At 34.5% G+C, this 25208-nt stretch overlaps 1 protein-coding gene and 1 long non-coding RNA gene across 2 annotated transcripts in view; one reads left to right on the top strand and one right to left on the bottom strand.

The window, feature by feature from the left end:
- Nucleotides 1-4192: 4192 nt before the first annotated feature.
- LOC148953657 (uncharacterized) overlaps nucleotides 4193-25208 on the bottom strand; it is a 136663-nt gene continuing 115647 nt past the window's right edge. The window contains exons 3-5 of the mRNA XM_089108403.1: nucleotides 18488-18678; nucleotides 12355-12472; nucleotides 4193-5271 (exon numbers count right to left, since the gene is read on the bottom strand). Coding sequence (XP_088964529.1) covers nucleotides 4846-5271; nucleotides 12355-12472; nucleotides 18488-18678 — 735 coding nt within the window. The 3' untranslated portion in view covers nucleotides 4193-4845. The remainder of the gene's footprint in view (nucleotides 5272-12354; nucleotides 12473-18487; nucleotides 18679-25208) is intronic.
- On the top strand, nucleotides 8233-10460 carry LOC148953658 (uncharacterized). Its single transcript, XR_016143760.1, has 2 exons — nucleotides 8233-9147; nucleotides 10295-10460. It is a non-coding gene; the product is annotated as an uncharacterized LOC148953658 (long non-coding RNA).

Genomic DNA, 25208 nt, shown 5'->3' with positions numbered 1-25208 from the left:
GTTAGTTTCATTTTCATTATTTTAGTATTTCTACTGAAGAGGGTTGCTGTATATGTGATCGAAATATCTGGACTTTTGTACCTATTTTTTCACTGTCTAAATAAATGGATTTATCCCCATTTGAAAGTTTATTTGTTCGTCTTAGAACGGCAGTGTGGTCTATGAAGACAACACTTAACTTAAAGGTGTTATGTCGAAAATACGAGGTTATTAAATAAAACGTATACCATAGAGATGAAAAAAAGATCATTTTTTTCCATTCGAACGGTATTTTGGAACAAAATCTTGGCTATGGAATCCTTTTTTTTCAAAACGTTTTCAATTTTCAGCTTTTTCTTGCTTCAAGTCGCAAAATATGCTGTAAAAAACTTCAGTTCAAATGAAGTGTAGCTTCTTCAACATTATATCTAGTAATTGTCGCTGCTCCAACACAACTTAGTGTGAATGGAAAAATTGATGATTTTTAATTAATTAATTACTGTTTTTTGTTTTAATAGTTGTATTTTAATGTAAGTTTCTCTTTCATATTTTCATTTGTGTTATCCTTGGACAAAGAGTCAAAATATTCATTTAAAATTTGGAATTAAACTTTTTTGGGGGATGAAGAGGGAAAAGGAGTTACACTTGTCCAAGACCATACCCAGGATTTTTTTTGGAAGGGGGGGGGGTTATTCAAAGATTTTATTTCGGGAGCAGGGGGTTACAAAAAAACTTAAAAACGCATAAAAAAATTGTTTATATCCATTTTTGTTACGTTTTTACGAGTCGGATAAACATTTCGGAGGGGAGGGGGGGTCGAGTCCCCCCCTACACCCCCCAGCCCCCGGGTACGGACTTACACTTATCTGAGGTTTAATTATACGTTAGGTGACATTTACGTACGTGCAATTTTTAAATACAAAGAGTAATTTAAAAGCAGGAGTTGAAAAAAATTAAATTACATATGGGCCAAGAGTAACCTACCAACGCCTGTTTCTAAATCCTCTTTGTTTACCTACAGTTCATCAAAGTTTTAAAATCTACCATTTTCAACCCATATTTATTATGTTAAATGATGTGCCGCGTATTCAGTAGCACCAGCTCTCATATTTTAATGTCTCATAACAGCAATTTCCAAGAAGCTAATCTGGGGTTACTTTCTATTCAATCTCTCCAAAAATACAACGTCAAAGACATGTATATTTTCTTTCAATTTTTTAAATCCACCATTATACAATGATTTTATTATTTTAAATGGTGTACCAAATTGGAGCAACCCCAGCTCTCATAATTTAATGTTTCTCAACAGCAGCCTCCATGAAGTTAATCCAGAATTGCTTTCTATTCAATCTCTACAAAAAAAATATAGTCCAAGATATGTATATTTTTTAAGGTTTTTAGATCTATCATTTTTGACACGTTTTTATTATTTTAAATGATGTGCTGAATTTTCTGCAAAGTCAACTCTTAAGTTCCGATATCGTATTTCAACCGTAGATTTTATTGTCCATTTTTGTTCATCTTTACTTCGGTATGTTTTCTCCATACATTTTGCTTTAGTAGTTTAGATTCAAAGATCATCTAATTTAGTTTCTTAATGCATTATAAATAACAAATACTTCTTTTCCAGTTTGTAACCACAGATGACTGTTCAGAATTTCGTTTACAATTTGATGTGATTCTCACAGTCGTCTGTTTCATGCCTTTTTCCGTAGCTATTACGATTCTCACCCTCACGAATTTTCTAATGACATTTATCTGTGCTTTAATTTCATCAATTAGCCCCTTAAACATTTTAAATGACGGTAAATTAGAATTAGCACCTTTGTAAAGTTACGTTTTTTTGTTATTGGACCTTTAACTTTGGTAGTCCAGGATGTTGATTTTCACCCGTTGTGAATTTAATTTGTTCGGATTGTTCTCTTGGTCTTATCATGTTTACTAGTTCAGGTGGTTCCAAAGAACTATTATTTAAATTCTCATCTCTATTATTTTCATTTTGACACGTTTTGATTCTCGCTGTCGGTGATCTTCTAACCCCATTTTTCTTTATTCTTCATTTTGGATTTTCATTACTACAGACAATTTGCCAATGTCCCTTTGCTTTAGCTGCCCTTATTGGTCTAGTCTTACGTGATTCTCCAGGTTGTAGATTTGTTAATTGTCCAGGTTGTGGAAAAAAATTCTTTTTCTTCCAATGAATTATCATTTACAACACTTGTAAATTTTGTTTTTTTTTGGGGTCTTGCCTCATTTGATGGTCCAGGTTGTCAATTTCATTCCATTTTGAATTTAATGTCAATACTCTTTGCTTTTGGTCTAGTATTACATGATGGGTCAGGTTGCAGATTTGTTAATTGTTCAGCTGATGGGGAAAAAGTTCTTTTTCTTACAATGAGTTATTATTTATAACAATTGCAAATTTTAGTTTTTTGGGTCTACCTCTAGATAAGTTTTTCTTACTGATATGGCTTTTCATACTGTGGTCTTTTCAAAGATATTTCATTATTCAAGCAAATTCAATTTCTAATAACGATTTCTACTAAGCTTTCAATCTTTTGGTTTTCTTTTTTAAGGTTTTTGAATTGTTGTAATCCCTTGTTAAAATACATACAAACATTTTTGCAATTACCAGTTTTTTGCTTTTTACGCAATCTAATGTCTTTTTATGTTGTATCTTTTCAAAGATATTTCATTATTGAATCAAGTCCAATTTCTAACAACAATTTCTACTAAGCTTCAAACTTTTAGTTTTCTCTTTTATGGTTTTTGAAGTGTTGCAAGCCCTTGTCAAAATATTTTTGCAATTACCAGTTTTTGCTATTTCAGCAATTTAATGTCAACTTTCCTATGCATAAAAATCTTCAATTTTTCCACATAAGTGAGACAAGTGTGACAACGTCATTGCAATACCGATGTATATAAAATGACGTCACTCACATATATTTTTTCTTTCAAAATTAAAGATCTTAACCAATTTTCTCAAACTTTTGACCATCTAGATCGTTTTTAGGCAAGAATAATGCCAATTTTTCCGAAAAAATATGAAGCCGTTTTCGAGAAAAGGTACATACATAAACAACTGTTGCTCACTTATAAAGATAGTCTATATATATATTTTTTTTTTTTTATATATATATATATATATATATATATATATATATATATATATATATATATATATATATATATATATATATATATATATATATATATATATATATATATATATATATATATATATATATATATATATATATATATATATATATATATATATATATATATATATATATATATATATATATATATATATATATATATATATATATATATATATATATATATATATATATATATATATATATATATATATATATATATATATATATATATATATATATATATATATATATATATATATATATATATATATATATATATATATATATATATATATATATATATATATATATATATATATATATTTCTCTTATCTCATAGATATATATCTCATATATATAACTTATCTCAGGCTCATATGCAGGGTTTCAGACATGGGGGGAAAAGGGAAGGGGGCAGTCTAGTGGAGGAAAATCACCAAACCACGGATACTGTAGATACATTTTTTTACAACTATTGTAAAAAAAAAAGGATATGACTACGCCTTAAGCTCTTCCCTCTCCATACTAGTCTAGCCTACAATCTGTTCTTAACACTGGGTCAATTTCCAAATAGACTTTTAATTTAGTCCCAAAAATTAAACATGAATAAAAAAATTTTAAAAACAAGTAAAATCCCACGAAAATGTCAGAGAGAGAGAGAGAGAGAGAGAGAGAGAGAGAGAGAGAGAGAGAGAGAGAGAGAGAGAGAGAGAGAGAGAGAGAGAGAGAGAGAGAGAGAGAGAGAGAAGAGAGAGAGAGAGAGAGAGAGAGAGAGAAAGTACTCCAAGGCGTTTGAGTGTCTAACATTAGAAATTCTTATAGTTTTTATTTTTGTTCTTAAATTAATTTATCTGCAAGATACCATTTTTCTTTTCCTCCTGAAAAACATTCTTTAAGCCTTTAAACATAGCTCAATTCAGGTTGCATTGATTCCTGTTCTTCTGTAAAGTAAAAAAATAATAACAATTCTGGTATGAAGCAGAACAAAATCTACTTGAAACTACTCAAAAGTTTTTGTTTTTTTAAGTGAAATATATTAATGTTTTATATAGTTATTATTTGTAGAAAAATCATATATTGAAGTTTTTGAAGGATTTATGTCCAGATAAGTTTCACTGGAATGATGAGTGATTACTTTTGGATGACATTATTATGATAGTTTTATTTTATACGTTAGTATTTTATAATCAAAACTAATGAAACAAAACAAATCGATCCTGAACTTTGGCCAAGATTTTTAAATGTTGTCAAATGCCACAAAATATGTTCTCAAATTTTTCTTTGAAAAAAGTAATGTTCCCAGATGAAAAAACTTTAACACAATAATAGACAAAAATGGATGAAAACACACAACAAAATTTCCCATAACATCAACAAAACATTAAAAAATGGCTTTAGATCCTTTGTACCCTATTTTGCAACACCATTAAGCAAAAAACCCTATTTAGCACATTCCCCCAAAAATATATCCTTCCAGACTTTCACGAAAAGATAATGAGTCAGTCGTAAAAACTAAATAAATGATGGAAATACTAAATGCCAATAAAATATAAAACCCTGAACACCTTCAATAATTTCTTACTACTGAAACACATGTTTTGATTCTGACTCGCAATTTTAACACTGTCAAATAAGTTGTATAAGGTAAAAAGCTTTAAAAACTAATCTTTTTAGAAAATAAATTTATAACAAGAAAGATTTATCAGGCACGAAAAAAGAATTCAAAGACACGCCGGAAATAAAAAATACCAATAAAAATAATAAAAAACCACAAAATTTTGTCAATAACTCCCGAACGCACTTGTTCACTTAAATTTTGTTGCACATTTTCAAATATAACTGGTTGAGATAAATAGATAGCATTTCGTTGTCGCAGTTCAGGTTCCCTGGTACCAGCTAGACCATGTCCTACTTCTTCAGCCCTAGGTTCTGGACCAGCACTTTCTAAACCAACAACAGTAGTAGAAGTAGCTGAAGGGCCACCAGGAACAGCATTTCCCGGCACAGTTTCTTCAGCAGAGTTGGTAGCAGCAGTCATAGTAGACTCATCAATGCCCTCTGATGACGCTTGAAATACATGATTGGCAACTGTTGAGGTTGTGGCACTGTCTGAAGGCGATGGTTTAACCTTAATAGAATACCATACATAAATTGTCACCTAATAATATTTATTGAAGAACAAAAAGTAATGTCACGCAGTAATAAGGAGAAATAAGACGAAATGGACGAGTAAAGTCAAATGTGAGTAAGTTATCGAGAAAAGCTGGGTTAAAAATACATTGGATAGTCGATTTACACTGATATTGCCGTAAAACAAGAGACATCTACCGAAACATAGAACAAAATGATAGAATAGAAATATCGCGCACGTAAATGGGGCTATCAAAACATGAAGAGGTCGAAATACATATATACACATACATATATTCGATTAACTTGTATTGAAATGACGCTTTATATAGTAATTGATAGTCTGCGAAATATCTTTCCTTTAATTCTATGAAAATATATATTCTTGTAAAATTTATCAATTCGTAAACTGAATTTTTGAAAACAGAACTTTATAGGCTACTAGATTACCTGTCGTGGCATTGCTGTGATCTTAAAAGAAAAGAAATTCAAGAAAAATTTCCCCTTGTAGGAAACTCCCCACCAAGTAAAACTACCCCAGTGGAAAAGAGTCTCTTCAGAAATTTACCCCCTAGCGCATGAAGAGTTCCTCCATGCATTTAAAGAGTTCCTCGTAGTTCGGCACTCAGCCAGTAAAGACGTTCTGCCGATTCAATTCTGTGAATACTTGTGGTTACGATTCAGTGCTTTAATTTGGATATTTAGAAGGCGTTTATTAGAAAGTGGGGGGAATTATTGGAAAGTGGGGGGAAAAGCCCCTTGCGTGCAAGTCTTTGTTTAGCGACTTTACTCAGTTTCGTAATGGCCCCCCAATCTAGTCAGTTAAAGACAGGTGACATAGCTTTAGCACGATTTGTGGGCTACTCCCTCTGGCCAATTAGGATTCTTGAGACGGTGATGACTGTAAGGGGTACAACGAAATATCGGGTATCAAGGAGGCACACTTGTGCCTCTATAAAGAGGCGACCCGCCACAATGTTAAGCGATTTCCAGTCCTAGCGGTCGCAGAAAGACAGCGGTAATCGCATTTTGTAGCCCAAGCTCCAACTAAGAAACGTGCAAAATTTCACCCCCCTCCGACTTTATCTTCATGGGTAAAAGTGGGCCGGAAGTTTCGACCCTCCGACCACAGCCCCCTTTAACGTTGTCCGATTGGGTTGAAATTTAAAGGTTAAGCTTTCCTAGGGTCCGGGAGCTTATCCTCGAAATTTCAGCTCAATCCGATCACTCCTTCCCTGTTTTCCAAAAACCAAATATAGCCACTTAAAGTTCAAAAAAAATTTTTTTAGCCACGCCTACAGGCCACAGTTGGCAACTGATCCGGGTAAATGAGGACTCATTCGAAGCAGAATTCGACCTGTTAGGGCCTTTTCATATTTTCAGACCGAAAAAATTATCCCCCGAATTTACATTTACAAAAAACCTCTTTTTCCTATAAGAGCCCATCTTAATTTTTCCCACCACAGCCCCCCTTTAACGTTGTCTGATCAGGCTGAAATTTAGAGGATAAGCTTTCCTGGGGCCTGGGAGCTTATCCTCGAAATTTCAGCTCAATCTGATCACTCCTTCCAAAAACCAAATATCAAGTTTTGTTGGGGTTTGCTTGCGTCAAAAATAGATTCCATTTACTAAAAAACAATTACAATTATGTCTCTTTAGTACAGCGGTTGATACTTCAGACTGTCAGGCGGAAGATCCGGGTTCGGTTCACCGTCAGAGTAAATTTTTTATATACTGAATTTAAAGTTTAAAAAAGAAACTCAGTTTCCTTTTTAAACTATTTGAAAAAAATTACGTTTTCTAAAGAGTTAAAGAGGCGGAGTTACAAGGTCGACCCTTAAAACACCCTGTCGAGAAAAAAAAGAATAATACACAATCATCTAACAGTTAGTCAAGCAATAATAAGTAATAAACTGTACAAAAATGTGCAGAAATTATTTGAAAAAAACTACGTTTTCTAAAGGGGCTAAAGGGGCTGTGCCCTCCTCAACGCCTCGCTCTTTACGCTAAAGTTTTTATTGTTTAAAAAAAAGAGTTGTGAGAAAGTCAAACTTTAGCGTAAAGAGCGAGGCGTTGAGGAGGGCACAGCCCCTTTCATATACGGAATAATTTCTGTTCGTTTTAAGATTTAATGTCGCTCCTTACTTTCAGCTTAAAAAACTTTTTTTTTATTTAAAGGCTGCGAAAGCGGGGGGTTTGGGGGGCGGCAGCCCCCAAACTGTGACTCCTAATCCCTGTACGTTTTAAGGTTCGACCTTGTAACTCAGCCTCTTTAACTCTTTAGAAAACGTAGTTTTTTTCAAATATTCTGTTATGGGTCACAAGATCAGCAGCTCATCGTAGATGGCCAACTCGTAGATTACAAAAGCAACAAAGAGGAGGCATCCAAGAAAATCACGAAAGGAGTAAAGAAAGCGTTCGAAGAACTTCGTTCTTTTCCCGAAATTCATCTTGATGCATTGAAAAAAGCTAAACATCAAAGTGGCACAGCTAAGAACTGGCCTGCCAGCAGCGCTTCTGCTGATATGAGAGGACTTCGAGTTCAATTGGTAGCGTTTGAGCAGGAAATCGCTCAAATGAAAGAAAACATTAGGAAGGATATTCAGCGGAAGGTACAGGAAAAATCAAACGAACGAGGGAGTTGGTAACTTTTTGACGGAAATTATTGTCTCTGAGATTTGTGATGCAATCACTGTGGAATATACCCCCAAATTTTTGTTTCTGAAAAAATCCCTCAAAGGAATCAAGCATCAGATTGATTTACTTGAAGAAAAAGTTCGTAGTTTAGAAAACAAACTGGACGACTTTGAACAAGAGGGGAAACTGGACTCGCTTCTATTTCATTGTGCCAAGCAGCCCGCTACGGTCGACATGAACAGTACCATGCGGAGTGTCATCCGCGAAAAAATGGGCCTTGTAAATTACCGATTCTGATATTATTAGAGTACATAGACTGAGCCTGAATAACAACCCAGCAAGCAGACCTGACAGAGTAGCGCCAGTTATAGTTAAGCTCAGTAACAAGAGATTGCAAAGTCTATCTTCAAAGTTAAGCCTAAACGTGCGAAAAGCGGGATCTTTGTGTGCGAAAACCTTAAACGCAAGAAGAAAAATATTCTAAACGCGACTAGAGATAAATTTGGGAACAAGTGTCTCTGGTCCGACCAAGGTTAAATTTTCGTTCGTAAAACTAGCAATTATCACCACGGAGGCTCTGGTTGCTAGAAGTAATCTTCTGATGCGTGCGTTTTTCTTACATATATTATTAGTAGCATATCTTCATAAGTTTATTCCTGATTGTAGTAATTTTAGCTACGTAACATTGGTTTTTCATTTATTTTTAAAATTTAGCATTAGTTTTTCATTCATACGTTTTGTCCTCCGTCAACCAGGGACAGATCATCATTTGTTGTCAGTGAAGTTAAATAAGGTTAATCGCTTCGTGCATTAACCCTTCGCATTTTAAGTCGCTTGAAAATAGTCCATTTCGTACTGATGACGTACTGTTATCTCGCGTGGCAAATGATCCCGCTGAAGTCAATGTTAGGCCGATGAGGCATAGTAGATATGTTGATATTATGAATAGTAACGTAATTAATGTGAAAAATATGGATATATGTATTGGCCAGTGGAACTGTCACATCACGTCGAATTTTTCTGTCAAACCTTCTTACTTCATTTTGTGATAAAATTGATATGTTGGGTATATGCAAATCTTTTCTTACACAGGATAGCTTCCTCCCGTCATACACTTTTACAGGATACCAGCTGGTCTCAAAATCAAGAAATTCTATGATGCGGGGTGGACTTACATTTAAAATTAAGGATCAAATGAGATACACAGTAAAGAAGGATTTAAATTGTTGGATTGAAGGTAAGATCGAAACTTTTTCTATTGAGATTGAAGTTTCGAAGAAGAAAAGTTGTTAGTTTGTTTAGTATACCGGCCACCTAGTACTAATCCGGAGGATTTTCTGATTTTGATATGTTTATTTCCGATACACCGGCGACTAAATTGGATCGGGATTTTATTGGTGATTTTAATTTTAATCTTCTTAATTTAAGTAGTTCTAACCTTGATTTTTTAAATCTTATGTTGTCGCACAATTTTTTTTCCGGTTGCAGAAGTACCGACACGGATTACTAGTCAGTCGGCTACCCTTATTGATAATATTTATTTATCGGCGAATCTTATACCGAAAAGTTATTGCGACGAGATCATATGTCCAGGTTCTGACCATCTTCTGACCATGAACTTTACCCTCACCCCCCTTTTGTGCAAATATATACCCTGATTTGGATGTATTTAGGGGTGGGGTTAAAGTTAATTTGTGACACAAATGAATGTTGTATTTGGATTCAGGCTGCAATTCTGGGTATATAATTGCACATTAGAGGGGCGGGGGTATATACTCCGTTAATGTATAGGTTTATCCAACTTTTTTGTGTTGAAAGTAAAGAGCGATGTTGAAACTTAAAACGAACAAAAAGTATCACCCCTCAACCCATACCGTATAATTATATTTAAAATCGACTAGTCCTATGCTGAAAGAATAAAACAGAACAATAAAAAGGCGAATTATACGTTAGAAACTAGGTTTACTGTATGCACAGGGTAATCTAATAGGAAAAAATTCTGTTTGTTGAAGGGATGTAATCCTTAGGTTAAGGGTTTCCGGCCATGATGATTTCAGTGGGATACTTTTTATTTCTATCTGACACCATTTTCGAGAGGTTACAGGGTCTTTTTTCAAAAATCAGCTAAATTAGTTTTCGTCATAAAAAAATTATATTTGGAGTTAACCTGAGTAACAATTACCATTCGTGAATTAGTATAGAAAAATGACTTTTTTGCACACATATTAACTACTATTTTTAAAAACACATTTTTAATTTTTGTTGCTATGGGCCGAGGTTTGTTATTTACTAGGCTGCAGCAACATGTTATATTACATAGTATAGAGTGTATCAGCTAACCAACTGTTTAATGAAATATATCACCATTTCATTTTCTGTTACAGACCGTTACCTTATGAACAAGTCCAAGCTCCCTGTACATTATCACCTGCTATGCATTCCACTTTGGACAATAACGAAAAGGAAATTCCAGTGATACTGGCCACTGGTAATGATAGCGACCATGCTGAAAATTTACATTTGATGCAACCTCTTGTTTTGGATGAGGTAGATGTGGAAACATTTAATGAGATTGCTGCTCTACTAAACACTGATCAAGTGATTGTACCAACTGTTCTTGACTTACGCCCCAAACTTCTTAATATACCTTTCGCCGAAGATTTAGAACATGATAGGCCAGGAAACCTTCCTGCACATGGACAATTTAGCATGAAGTCCCATCCTGAACGAAAAAGAGACAAATGTGGGGAAGAAGAGATAACACGAGACAAGTTGAAAACACCCATTCAATGATTTAACTCCTTGTGAACCATTATGTAAGAAGTAGTGCAAAGAACTTACAAAAGAAAATCGATTTGCAGTCTGGAAGAGCTTTTGGGAAGAACCTTATGAGTCGAGGCTCAAGTGGCTTGCTAGGGTGTAAAATCATCTCCCATCAAACGCCGAGCATTTTAAAAAAAGCAACTGCTCTTCAATGACTTCAAAGAAACCATTCAAAAAAAAATTAATCGAGACTTTATTTTCTTCCAAAGGCCGTGGTACACCTAAAAAAAAAAAAATCCCAGTATGCAAGACAACATTTCAAAACACCCTTGGCTTAAGAACTGATGCACTTATTACCGAATTGTGTAAGAAAATAAAAGGTGGAGTTGTTGGTCAGAATGTCCGTAAAAACCATGGAAAAAAAGTACCTTGGCACAAGATCTCGGTAGAAATCAAAGAGCTGCTACCACAATGGACAGTTCCTTCCGAAATAGGACCTAAAAAAATAGAGCTAGCACAAAGAAGGTCAAGCTGCCTTACTTGAAAGACATTGTTGAAGCTGAGTTCCGTAAAGGATCCTAAAATCTGTTTTATCGCACAAGCTTTGAGAACGATGAAGTTGAGATTTCTGACTTTCTTCAAAAGCCATTCAATCCCAGGAAAATACCTGACCCAGATTCAGCACCAAGAAGCATTTCCAAAGAAAAGAAGGACGCCATTGCATAGAAATTATGCCCAATGATGCCAAGCCAGTTTTGGATCTCTTCCGGTCGCATCTGTTCCAGACTTGACAATAGACGAAGATGAACCATATGAAGAAAAATGGAAGTCTGAACGTGCATATTCGTCAAAACTTGGTATGTTAGCAGGCCTTAGAGTACTACTAACATTTTTTTTGAAATGTAAACAAGTGTACATACTAGTTTTTGTCAGTTGAATTTCATGTTGACCTCGCCAGGAAAATACTGACAAAACCTAGTATCTACTTTTTCTTACGTTTTAAAAAATAAGACGGATTTGTAATTGTTTTTTTGGGGGGATCAGTGAATTATTTTTTACATTTCTAATATTTAAAAACATTGAAAATGGTATTGCACTAGAAGCAGCTTTAAAAAGTAACATTTTTGCGTTTTTCTCCGAACTTACTAAGGTGTAGATACTAGGTTTCGTCGGAGGACAGTTAAGAGGCCAGGGTCGTATTCAGGATTTTTTTTTGGGGGGGGGGGAGGTTACAAAGATTTTTTGGGGGGGAGGAGGGGGAATTACAAAAAAAAACTTTAAAAACACATCAAAAATAAATTTATATTCATATTTGTTACATTTTTACGAGTCGGAAAAACATTTCAGGGGGGGGGGGTTCAAACCCCCTAGCCGCCCCCTAGATACTGCCTTGTCAGAGACAAAAAACATTAAATCCCTTCATTCATCATTATCAAGAAGACTTAGACGCTGTAGACTTGAAATTATTCTACAGTTTTCAGGACACTAATGGTCACTAACACACTGAAAGGACCTCTTAGCTGAAGTATTGACAAGGCTTAACCTTGCAAAAAGGGACTTATAGGGATTTGAGACTTGTTTTAGTGACTTTTAAGGACATTCTCCAGTTTTAGGGACTTTAGAGACCTTGTGACAGGCCTGTAATACCAAAACACTAATATAAGAATAGAGCAAAACTAACTTTCATTCCTATTTGCATACCCAGAACTTTCGCTTCTTCTGAAATCCCTGATGAGTCTGGTTCATCACATAACAACTGATAGCAAGGTCCACAAAGAGTGCATGACCATGATGAAGACCTGAAAATTTTTTTTTTTGAAATTTAAAGCAGTCAAGACGAAGTATATAAAACTAGTGTAATAATTGCATAACTAACGTAAGAACTTTTAAGAATGATATAACATTGAAATGCGATAGAAGTTAGCTGTTCTAAAACATTTTTACTTTTTCCAACATCCAGAGGCACACATGGTGTTCAAAGAGGGCAGATTATTCCTCCTCCTATTAGTTTCTTCCCTCAAAACAGTCGCTAGAATTCCAAATTTGCGATCGGATGAGCCAATCCAAAGTCCAAGAATCCTCTCTATCTGCTAAAGGATAGGAAGCAACTATATGGGAGACACCTGACCATAATTATCTATGAAAAAGAAAATTAATTATATCGGTCATATTCACCGAAATTATACTAGCTTTTGAGTAATAGTAGAATATCAGTCAGGTGTAAGCCAAAAAGAAAGTACATCATTTGGTAAAATTGTACTAGTTATCGAACATTCTCGAGCTTCTTTGTAATTTCATGTTAAAAGTAGGATTTGCAGTATCTTTTAATAATCGAAAGAATAGATGGCAGAAGATGTTCGGGAGAGACGGCAGAAGATGCTTAATGAAATTTTAAATTAATTGCATATTATGAAAAATAATTCATTTGTTTTATCTATTAGCTGTCAAATCGATTTTATTTTATTCATTACTTAATTGCTTAAATTATCCACACTATAAACGTTTTAAAACTAGCCCAACATTGGCAATTTATTAATGTTTTTTTCTACTTTCACAATTATTAAACTACTTTGCTCATATGGTTACATGATCCGTTGACAAAAAGGGATAAAACTCTCTAGCAATTTTATCTGTTTGCTTTTTGTTTCATCCTATATCAACTAATTAGACTGCTTATTTTAGACTTAGACTGGTAAGGTTATTAGACTGTTAAGATTTTACCAGTAGAAGGCAACCTATTTCTTCATTCACTAATTTCCTTTATTATTATATATATATTCACAAAGCACTATTTCTATACATAAAATTAAAAAAAAGCTTTTCCATATGCTGACCAATGGTCTGCGCAGCGAAGGCACCAATCCCTGATTTTCTGCCGTCGACCGGGAGTGCAATGCGTTATTGGGGGGCAAATCATCCGACACTCTCCGTGTTCTCTCCTTATTTCTCCTGGTACCCATTTACAGCTGGGTCGACTCTGGCTGATCTTACACAGTCACACCATCGACCACCGTCCCAAGCCAAATAACCAGCGATACCAGGGCTCGAATCCCTATCTATAGCTAAATTAAATTTTATAGCTCATCTGGGTTGTTTAAATTGCTTAAAAAATAAACTATATGCTCTTTCAAAAGAGCGATGCTTTACAGTGTGATAAATCTTTCACCTATTCTAGAAAAATAACGTTTATAATATCTTGTTATCACAACTATTTTTTGTAGTTGCATTTTTAATGATGCAACATACATGGAAAGTGCTACAATATTCATCTAGTCTGGTCCCATACTCTAATGGCTAAGCTTAATGCATACATTGAATCTTGAGTTGAAAGAATCAACGAATGGTATCGATAGTCCACATAGTTCATCAGGTGAATGATTCGACGTGCAATGATAGGACCAAACAAACCTCTTTTCCAAGCACTCTTTCCTAGGCTTTTCCTCTTTTGGCTAAAATGAACTAAATTAGGAACCGAGTAAGACTGCACTCTGGTTGAGAGTCCATCGCTTTGATGGAACTGATCATATAATTCCAGGTGGAAAGGCAGCCAGGAGTGACAGTCAGGGGCAATTAAACCATACGTTTTGAATGATAAAACTCCCTCCCCTATATTTTCTTAATAGGCACTACTGTGAGTAGCGCCTAAAAAGCTCTTTTCCAAGCACAATTTCCTAGGCTTTTCCTCTTTTAAGTAATAAGAGCTGGTTTAGGAACTGCGTAAGACTTAGACCCTACTCGATAGTCCATCGATTTTATGAACTGATTCCAGCAATTCCAGTTAAAAAAAGCAGCCAGGAGCGCCAAACGATGGAAATTAACCCTTTAATTTTTAAAAATAAATCCCTCCTCCCAAATTTTTTCAGTAGGTACCGCTGGGAGTATTGCCTAAAAATCTTTTTTCCAAGCATTCTTTCCTAGTGTTGCCTCCTTTTGGTAATAAGACCCAGTTTAGAAACTGTACAAGACTAATCTCTGCTTGATGGTCCAGACAATTCCGCGTGTGAGAGCAGCCAGGAGAGTCAATTAACACAGGGAGAGTTACCCATAGTAACCATTGAGAGTAGCACCTTAAAAAACTCTTTTCCAAGTACTCTTCCATAGGCTTTTCCTCTTTTGGGTAATAAGAACGAATTTGGAAACCGTGTAAGACCACGCTCTGTTTGATACTCCAGACAATTCCAGGTGGAAAAGCAGCCAGGGTCATTAATTGGATGCCTCCTGATTCTAATGGCTTCTGCCAATTAAAATATTTGCCTCCTGAATTCTGTAAAATAAACTTGCCCTCCTCCTTCCTACATTTTCTTTTAATGGAGCCACTGAGAGTAGCGCCTAAAAAGAGCTTTCTTTTGACTCCTCTTTCCTGAGCCTTTCATTATTGAGCAATAAGAGCAATTTTACGAACCGTTCAAAACTAGATTCTCCTGTAGATCAAACAAATATATAAATAAATAAAAAAAGAAAAAATTCAGAGCAGGGCAAAAGAGTTACAAATTTTAAAACTAATTTTGGTTCGTTCGTTTTGAGTTTTTCAGGAAGATAAAATCAGTATGTAGTAAGGATTATGTGATGTAATACGAATTTGGTGAAATGTAATAGAAATTTTGAGTTTTAAAATGTTTCAGAACTAACGTAATAAAATCAATTAGTTCTATTATATTATCATATCATAGTAATAAGAATTCATTAACGTTACAATGAATATGATAATTGTGATTGGTGTCATCGTAAAAATAATTAATGTAATGACTAATGTAATAATGCTTGAGAATAATATAAGAAAGACATAAAATAAGAACTGTCTGTTTTGAAAGGTTTACATAATAAATACTTTAATAAAATTCAGAATGTTGCAAAATAACTACTGGTTTTGAAACGTTCACTGGTTCTGAAACATTTTTACAAATTGGGAGCAATGGAAAAAAATTACCAGTTTTGAAAGTTACTCATATGGCAAGTTCTGACATACGGAAAAAAAGTCTTCGAGCAAGTGAAAACAGTTGCTTAGCCTGGAAGGACAGATTTGACACACCTGAGATTAAAAAAAGAGCTGTAAAATTACACATGGACATTTATATTTCACTCTTCTTAAAACACAATATATCTTTTAACAAGTACATCCTTAGTAGTAACACTAAAAACTCATCGAAGCAGCTGTTAGTCAGAGTTCAGTGCTGCTTTGAACGTGCTGCTGCAAACTCAATACCTCTTTTAACAAGTACATTCTTAATAGTAACACTAAAAACTCACCAAAGCAGCTGATCAGCAGAGTTCAGTGCTGCTTCCAAGGTGCTGCTGTAAAACTTAATACCTCTTTTAACAAATACATCCTTAACAGCAATACTAAAAACTCATCAAAGCAGCTGATCAGCAGAGTTCAATGCTGCTATAACTCAACATCTCTTTTAAGAAATACATCCTTAATATTAAAACTAAAAACTCATCGAAGCAGCTGTTCAGCAAAGTTCAATGTTGCTTCCAACGTGCTGCTGCAATAGCAACACTAAAAACTCACCAAAGCAGCTGATCATCAGAGTTCAGTGCTGCTTTAGCTCAATATTTCTTTTAACAAATACATCCTTAATAGTAAGACTAAAAACTCATCTAAGCAGCTGTTCAGCAGAGTTAAGTGCTGCTTCCAACGCGCTGCTGCAAACTTAATACCTCTTTTAACAAATACATCGTTAATAGCAAAACTAAAAAACTCACCAAAGCAGCTGATTATCAGAGTTCAGTGCTGCTTTAGCTCAATATTTCTTTTAACAAATACATCCTTAATAGTAAGACTAAAAACTCATCTAAGCAGCTGTTCAGCAGAGTTCAGTGCTGCTTCCAACGTGTTGCTGCAAACTTAATACCTCTTTTAACAAATACAACGTTAATAGCAAAACTAAAAACTCATCAAAGCAGCTGATTAGCAGAGCTCAGTGCTGCGTCAAGCCTGCTGCTGCAAACTTAATACCTCTTTTAACAAATACATCCTTAATAGCAACACTAAAAACTCACCAAAGCAGCTGATCAGCAGAGTTCAGTGCTGCTTCCAACGTGTTGCTGCAAACTTAATACCTCTTTTAACAAAGACATCCTTAATGGTAACACTAAAGACTCATCCAAGCAGCTGTTCAGCAGAGTTCAGTGCTGCTTTCAACGCTCTGCCACAAACTTAATACCTCTTTTAACAAATACATCGTTAATAGCAACATAGAAACTCATCAAAGTAGCAGATCAGCAGATTTCAGTGCAGCTTTAACTCAATAACTCTTTTAACAAATACATTCTTAATAGTAATACTAAAAACCCATCGAAGCAGCTGTTCAGCCGAGTTCAGTGCTACTGAGACGCACTACTGCAAACTCAATATATTTTTTAACAAGTACATTTTTTATAGTAACACTAAAATCTCATCAAAGCAGCTGATCAGCAGAGATCACACCCTCTCATCGATGCTTATCCTTTTTTCAAATCCACTTTTATGGTCTATTTTCACCCTGTTCAAGTTTGACCTCATTTTTGTTTATTTGAGGTTGGCTTTCAAAAAGATACATCTTCATAAGATTAGGATGATTTTATCGTAAGATAGACCGCAACATACGACTTGGGCCCCTTAAACTTTGTTTTGCAATATTCTTGGAAAGTGGCATCAAACAGTATTTACAGATTCTTTTTTTGCATAAATAATCATGACTTTTAGTTTAAGCATTATGTATGTTATAGTTTTAAAAAAAAATATATTTAAAATAAAACATTGTTCCAAACATCATGGTAAATGAACCATAAGTTGCTGGTTTTCCATCCAACTTATACCTTCCAGCAAGATTGCTCAAAGAAGTCCCTCCTACACAATAAAAAACAAATACTGGTCTAAAATTTCCGTTAGAAAAAAAAACAATGGTCCAATAACCCCCCCCCTCCCCCAAAAGTGCATAGCTGTGTGTATCTATACAAAAAAATATGGATAGTTCACTTCGAAGCCATGCCTAGAAACATTCACCACAAAAAATTATATTTACGAGAAAATTCCCAAAAAGATAGAAGAAAACTGCTCAGGCTCCTTTTATGTAGTAATTAAGCGGTTTCTGTTTCTTGGCATTTACGGATAATGCTATCGTACAGGATAAGGAGGAGACTATAGCCACAATATTGACGGCAGCCAATATCAAATCGTAAGAAAAATAAATCAAAAATTTGAAATTTTAATGAAGAATCTTTGAATTGAGCAACATTAATTAGGCATTTCCTGGCGCGTTCGGAAGAGCCTGATTCAAGAGGGGAGACAACGGACAATGAAGAGAGACAAAGACAAAGGAGAGTCTTGCGATTTCAAGAGGGTCGGTTCTAATGCCCTCCATCCGTAGTCTCTTATTATCCAAAGAAAATAATTTGATCCATGGATGACTTCGACAATGAATAGCAAAAAAAAAATACTAAAATTATATGGATAACAATAAAATTACAGGACAAATCTGTAGATTTTGCAAAGGAGGGGTTAGGCATGGACCAGAAACCTGTCGCTTTGAACATGATTGATTTAAATATACAGAGAATCCAATCAAAAAAAATTAAAAAACATTGACTGAGGCTTAGACTGAGATAAGACTGACTTGTTAAGAAAATAAGATACTTTAGAAATGAAGAAACTATACGAAACTAAAGAAACTATGAGAAACTGAAGAAAAACGAAATGAGAGAAACTATAAGATGCTAAAGATACTACGAAAACTAAATAAAGTAAAAACATCTATAGGAGAAAGTAAGAACTGAAATATTGAGAAAAATTAATAAAGACTAAGAATAACTTATCCTAAAACAAGACCTACTTGACTGCAAGTTTCTGTCTTTCTTCTTTTGGAAAATCCAGCGAGCCAAGCGCCCCTCGACCCAAGCTTGGCATAAACCCAATGATGGCTAGCAAGGCAGTACGTATTGACCAAGATGGAAGCCAAGATTCAGGATGGTAGCCGGATATGCTAAGGCATATCTTCTTGTTTACTTCAAACCTTCCATTAGGCTAAAATTTATACAATCCTTAAGACATGCACGACTTGGTCTAGAGGTAACTTTAACAACATTGGCTAATTTAGGCACAGGTTACCTTTCAGTTCAATATTTCATGGGCTAATCTGATGACACAGTTCTATTTAATTATCTAAATGCGGCCCCAAAAGTACTTGAAATTCCATATTTTTAACTTCTTTATACAGAAATATCACCCTGAACCTTGGCTATTCTATTTTTATAATTCACCATCTTTACTAATAATACTATCCAGGTAAGCGAAGCTATTTAGGAGTATTTCTGGTTTTAGACTGTAAAACGCTAGATGACACATTGGTGGAAAGCTGATTTAACAAAATTCAACTGCTTTAATGAAAAAAAGAGAGAGTCAGCTTTCACTTCAGAAGCTATAGCTCAGGGACGCGATTAAAAACTTCTGCTTACTAGATTTACTTCAGACTAAATTGACAAATGTATTTTTTTTAATTAGTAATGCCAACTATGAGCAGTCTTTCCACTTTAGGGAAGTATCTGTCAAAAAAGACAATTATTAAAAAACTTGAAATTCTGTTTTAGGGAATTACAATTTTTACAGTTTCTTTGGGGCAATTTAAAAAAAAAGATATATACTCGTAGATCTTTCGAGACTTTCAACCACCAAGTATTGTGATATTTCCTGGAATCTTTTTCAAGTTTTGGAAAAGCAAAAACAGATGAAGAGAATTCATGTCATTATTTCCACAGCTTGCTCAATATTTGTTTTATTGCATTAAGGACTCAGGGAATAAAATTAGAATGGGTAATTTTTACCAAGAATGCAACCAAGGGAAGCCAGCAAAATCTTGAACAATTTTATTACGCCTAAAACTCTTCATTTTACCTTATTTTAAGCGTTAGTTCAATTCCTCCAGTCTTTTTTAAGTTTATTACCGTGTAGTACCGTGTTTAAGTGTATTACAGTTTTAAGAAGTGCACTACCATGTAATTGAGAATCCAATGTTAACGTGTTTTTACGCAATTATAGGGAATAACAAATTTTTAATTTTACATAATTATTATTTATCCCGAATAGACACATTTTCTACCTTTTTAAATTTTTCGCATACCGACCAATTGCCTACTTAGCGCAGGAACCGATCTCCTGATTCTCTGGCTTCGGCCGGGAGTGCAGTACGTGGTTGGGGGCAAATCATCCGACACTTCTCGTGTTATTCCCCAGATTTCTTCAGGTGCCCATTTAGAGCTGGGTCAACTCTGGCTGAGCTTACAGAGTCACAACACTGACACCGGTTCCAAACCAAATAACCGGCGACACCAGGACTCGATCCCCTGTTCTTAGGGACAAATGATTTCAAGTCTTGCGCATTAACCACTCGGCTAGGACGGCTCAAACGTTATTACGGTATTTTTAAAACTACCGTAAATATATACATGAACATAATAAACAGCATAATAACCCTTTTTTGAGGGGTGAGGGAGTGTTGGGCATGTTATCTGAAAAGCAAATAGATGTAAATTAATCAAGAATTGTAAGAAATTACAAAAAAGGGTAATAGAGAGAGCCCCGGGGGAGGGGGGGCGAATCCCTTCTTGGTTAAATGCTTGCTTCATAATTAGTTGTATTACGGGATTTTCAAGGGTAAGCGTAATTTTTACTACACTGTTTTTTCATATATCCATCATTTTTTTCAGTAAACAAACAGGAAGAAGAAAAACAATGGATTCGCGCAATGAAAAACCATCTATATTTTCACCTACTCGGAAGATAACGATACGGAGTTAGTCGTAACGTCGTAGGCGACACCAAATCCACACATTATAAAAAAGAAAAAGAAAAAACAAACTAGACGCGCCCAAACTAACAATCCACAGGAAACGCAAAGGCACCCTTTTTATTTATCATCCCAGATATTAATTCTTCTATTATTTTGGGTACCATTTATTTATTTATCCAAACAAACCATCATTAGGCCAAGGGCTTGTTGTAAATTCATTCCAGAAATAGTTCATATTTATTCCTAGCAGCATCATAAACAGTATAAACATAAATCGTTATCTAATTTCATAAATTTATTTTTTTATGATCTTTTACCTTATTTTTTATTTTTCCTATTTCTTTCATTTATTTTTTTCATCCTGTTTGGTTAATTATGTTTATCTCATTTACATTTTTTTTATTACTAGCTTATCAACAAGAAATATTATCAACAGTATAAAAATTAATAAATTGAAAGTTCAAAAATTGCTAATTTAAATACAAATTTCTATTTAACTATCTAAATGCGGCCCCAATAGTACTTAAAATTCCACATTTTTAACTTCTTTATTCAGAAATATCATTTGGAAACTTCTGTTCATATATTTTAATCAAGTCTCTCGAAGATCAGGGACACATAATACAAGAAAGTATGCGAAATATGGCCTCCCCCCTCCTCACCCTAAGGCTGGATGATACTTGTCTTTTTTTGGAATTATGTGGTTCTAGGATAAACTGTTTTTATTTTTTATCTTTTTTTGCTGTTTTTACACCGAACTCTAACTAGTACCGTGATCAAAAAATGAAGTTTTTAGCACATTATGCCCCCCACCCAAGTCGCGCCAGACCTGTGTTACCAATAACTAACAATAATTGTATTACTAATGTGCAAAAAAATACTCGAACAAATCGTTTAAGAAACAAGGAAATCTTAACGAAAGTAAATTGAGGGACAGGATATTCACTAGTCAATAATTTACAAAAACGTCATATATAAGGCAATAAGTATAAATTAACATTTATATCCTGAATCTTACAATAAACAAATCCATTAAAGTGATCGTTGCAAGAAAAAGTAAATATTGGTTTTGCTGTCCACCTCAGATGTATTTTAAAAATAGCTTTTGCTACCCATTATATGTCCATAGTTATCGCTATGGGTATATAATATAACTTGCTGGGTATATATTATTCGTATGTAGTATAATCACATGGGTATGTAATTTGCTGCCCATTATCGCTAGCTGCAGCTGATACTCATCCATAATCCTTGCCCAAGTTAGATAAATATGATCAATATAACGCATTAAATTTGCTTTAAGCTTTGAAAGATTTTTTTTTTTTTTCAAACCTTATTCATGGAAAAATAACTAAACTAAGGCCTAATGTTTAGAAAGTATAAATATGTTAATATGAAATAAACAAACAGTTCATAGGAAAGTAAATAAAATTTTACAATACCAGTATTTCTCTATTAACCAGTAATTCTCTAGACAAAACAGTTTGCTCTAAAAATAATTAATTTACCAGCCTTTTTTCATTCCACGTCTCTTATAGATTTGTACCATTTAATGTGAATTGAATTTCCATTTCTAGGCTACATATTTCCAATTTTATTTATAATACTAAATAAAATATAACCGCTCAAACAGTGTATTGGGATAAGAATATTAGAACAAGAAAACATCTGACTGTTTACAATTTTTTATACTCGTATGTTTATATATTTTATCTGCTTTTTTAAAATATTTATTTACTTTATTTCATTTTCAGACAAAAAAAAATTCAAAACACAAAAACAACAAAACAACATTTCGAAACGGTTGCCAAAATATATTTATATATTTACTATATGTATTATAAATTTATTATAGCCTATATTGTATTACATATTACAAATATATATAGAGATATTGTTTATTATATCAGCACTGGCACGCCTATAGATTGCATCTGAGTTCTTCAAATGTCTGAGATAATTACTCAAAACTAATTTCAATGCTATTTTTTTTATCAGTATTTTGAACGTCGCTGAAGTAAGGATGCTAGGACTGCTTAGAAAATTTTTTAATTTTTGGTTTTATTGATCGCATGTTGTTTTTCTTGTATATATTTTTGTCTTGCTGAGGACGACCCTAGGACATAGGGCCGAAATATTCATTCAAATTATCTCCACTGTCTTGCAAAAAGATTTCCCTATTGTTCTTTGTTCTTTTGTCGTTTCTTTTCATAGGGAGTATTGGCCAGGCACTTAAGGCCGTATCCAGGATTTTTGTTCGGGAGGGGTTCAAACCCAGTAACACCCCCCCCCCCAAACCAAACTAAAATTGTATCCTCTTGATCTATACTGTGAATTTATCAAATTAAAATCGGATCAAAAACCAAATTTGAAATCAGTTTGACGAACGATTTTTAGCAAATACCTGAAGTTTGAAAATGTCGGATACGACCTTTACGCATGACGGCAAAAATACAAATATGAAGAATTTGATGTTTCAGAATAGCTTAAATTTCCTCTAAAATATTTTTGTTTTCAAATTTTCAAATTTACTTTTTCAATTTAAAGAAACTGGCACTTAAAGAAAAATCGGCATATGTAATTCCAAAATAGAGAATAATATCCAGGAAAAACAACAAGATTTCATCTTAGCAGAATTTCTCTATTAAAAAGAAAGAGGAATACTTGTAAACTAAAGGTAAATAAAACATTTTTCAGCCACTTCTTATTAAACTGGACAATTTAATTTTATAAAAATGCTTCTTGGTACCAGGACAAGAACTGCAGGAATAAAACAAGATTTGTTGCCATCTATGTTGTCATCGTATTCTAGATTGTATCCTGAATCAATTAGGGGTACTTACCTACTATACAAAACACACTCGAGAAGTGAAGTTTGGTGACAATAAAATATGATAAAAATAAAATGCTTTATTAGCAAAATTGTGAAGGTCATTTGTGAATTATTAAATTGGGAGCTTTGGCGTCGGCTGACCGTCTCAAAGACAAAGAAACATTATTAACGCGATTCTTGTCCTATTTCATTTTAGTTCATTATTAACGCAATTCTTGGGGACACCGGTTAGTTTGCTTTGACTAGTGATAGTATTGTATATAGTCTCGCTATAGATGCTAAAGAATCATTTCAAATTGTTGGAAGGGCTACAACACAACTGAGCTGAAACAAGTAGGTTACACTCATTTAAATCTGAACCACAAACAGAATTTTGTCGACCCAGAAACTGGCGCCTCAACCCAAAAAGTAGAGAGAATGCGGGGTTCCACAAAGTGGATGAACAAACGGCACCAAGGTACATCCCACCATCATTTACATTCATACTCAGTAGAGTACATGTGGCGGGTGGCAGTAAAAGCAGAAGGCTATTTTATTTTAACGCGATTCTCTAGGATATTTTTCCGTTCTGGTAGCATATTTCCAAGTCGTAGTTTTCACAATTTTGCTAATAAAGTGTTCTATTTTCATCATATTTTTTTTTTCATTAGGTTAAATAGGTTCGGTTAGATTAAAACAGATTTGCTTAGGTTATGTATTTAATATATGCTAGTCTTTACCCCCATCCCCCCTCCCCTAATGTGCAAACATATAGCCCAAATTTGTATCTAAACTATTATATTTTCATCATATTTTTGCTTTATTTCATTAGCATTCCCCAAACTTCACTTCTCGAGTGTTTTATTCTCGAGTGTGATTAATTCCGCCTATGATGATCCTTGCCTTTTGGGGTTTTGGTAGCAGCCTGTCCCAAGCCAGGAAAGGAAGAGGGTTGGGCGATAGGTTAATCCTCTATCCCCGTAAAACATCACTGATTCATGAAACCGCAACGAAAAGCCTTGGACCCAATTTGACTTCATCCAAAATGACTTCCGAACGTCCCCGGACACGATTTTTGACAACTAACCAACCTTGCGTTTTGGAATGTCCTTGGCACTGTGGATCCTGATACACAATCTGGTCGCATACAAGGTGTTATAAGAACCCTCCAAACATATAATGTTGACATAGCGGCTTTATCTGAAACTATATTGACAGGTTTTAGATCTACTGCAGTTGATAACTATGAAGTTTTCTTTTCTGGCACAGCAAAGAAGCGTGAAGCTGACGTTGCCCTTGCAGTCAGCAGGAATGCAAAAAAGTCCATGCTTGAGTTCGTCCCCAAAAACCAAAGAATGATGAAAGTCCATTTCTCAAGCTCGCAGTCAAAGCTCACAATAATTTTTGCATATGCTCCAACAAACGAAGCTGACAATTACAAGAAAGACTGTTTCTATTATGAACTTAACAATCTAGTCAACTAAGTACCTGAGCACAATATTTTGGTTATATGTGGTGATTTTAATGCCAAAGTTATGGCCATAGTTATGCACCTGAAGTGATTGGACAACATGGTTCGGGTGTCTTGCATGATAATGGTGTGCGATTCATAGACATGTGTGCTAGCCGTGGTATCATTGTTGGTGGCTCGTGGTTTTCCCACCAGGAAATCCACATGTACACTTGGACTTCCCCTGATGCAGTGACAAGAAACCAAATTGACCATCTCTTGATCAGGAAGCGATACAGGTGATGTTTGGAGGACTTGCGTTTCTTTCGTGGTGCTGATTCGTTCTCTGATCACCAACTAGTGATCGCCCGTTTCAAGCTGAGGCTAAAGACTATTGTGAAATACAGAAGAACTCTTGGAAAGTTTGATGTGCAGATGTTAAGGGGGACAGACATTCGCAAAACTATTGTCTATCCCTCTGCAATAAGTTTTATAGCCTTGTTTGC

The sequence above is a fragment of the Artemia sp. Qi Xiang Cuo genome, chromosome 3, assembly GCF_049724085.1.
Source record: "Artemia sp. Qi Xiang Cuo chromosome 3, ASM4972408v1, whole genome shotgun sequence".
Classification (NCBI taxonomy): domain Eukaryota; kingdom Metazoa; phylum Arthropoda; class Branchiopoda; order Anostraca; family Artemiidae; genus Artemia; species Artemia sp. Qi Xiang Cuo.
The sequence above is the reverse complement of the archived record's forward strand: the minus strand, read 5'-3'. Positions and strand labels throughout refer to the sequence as shown.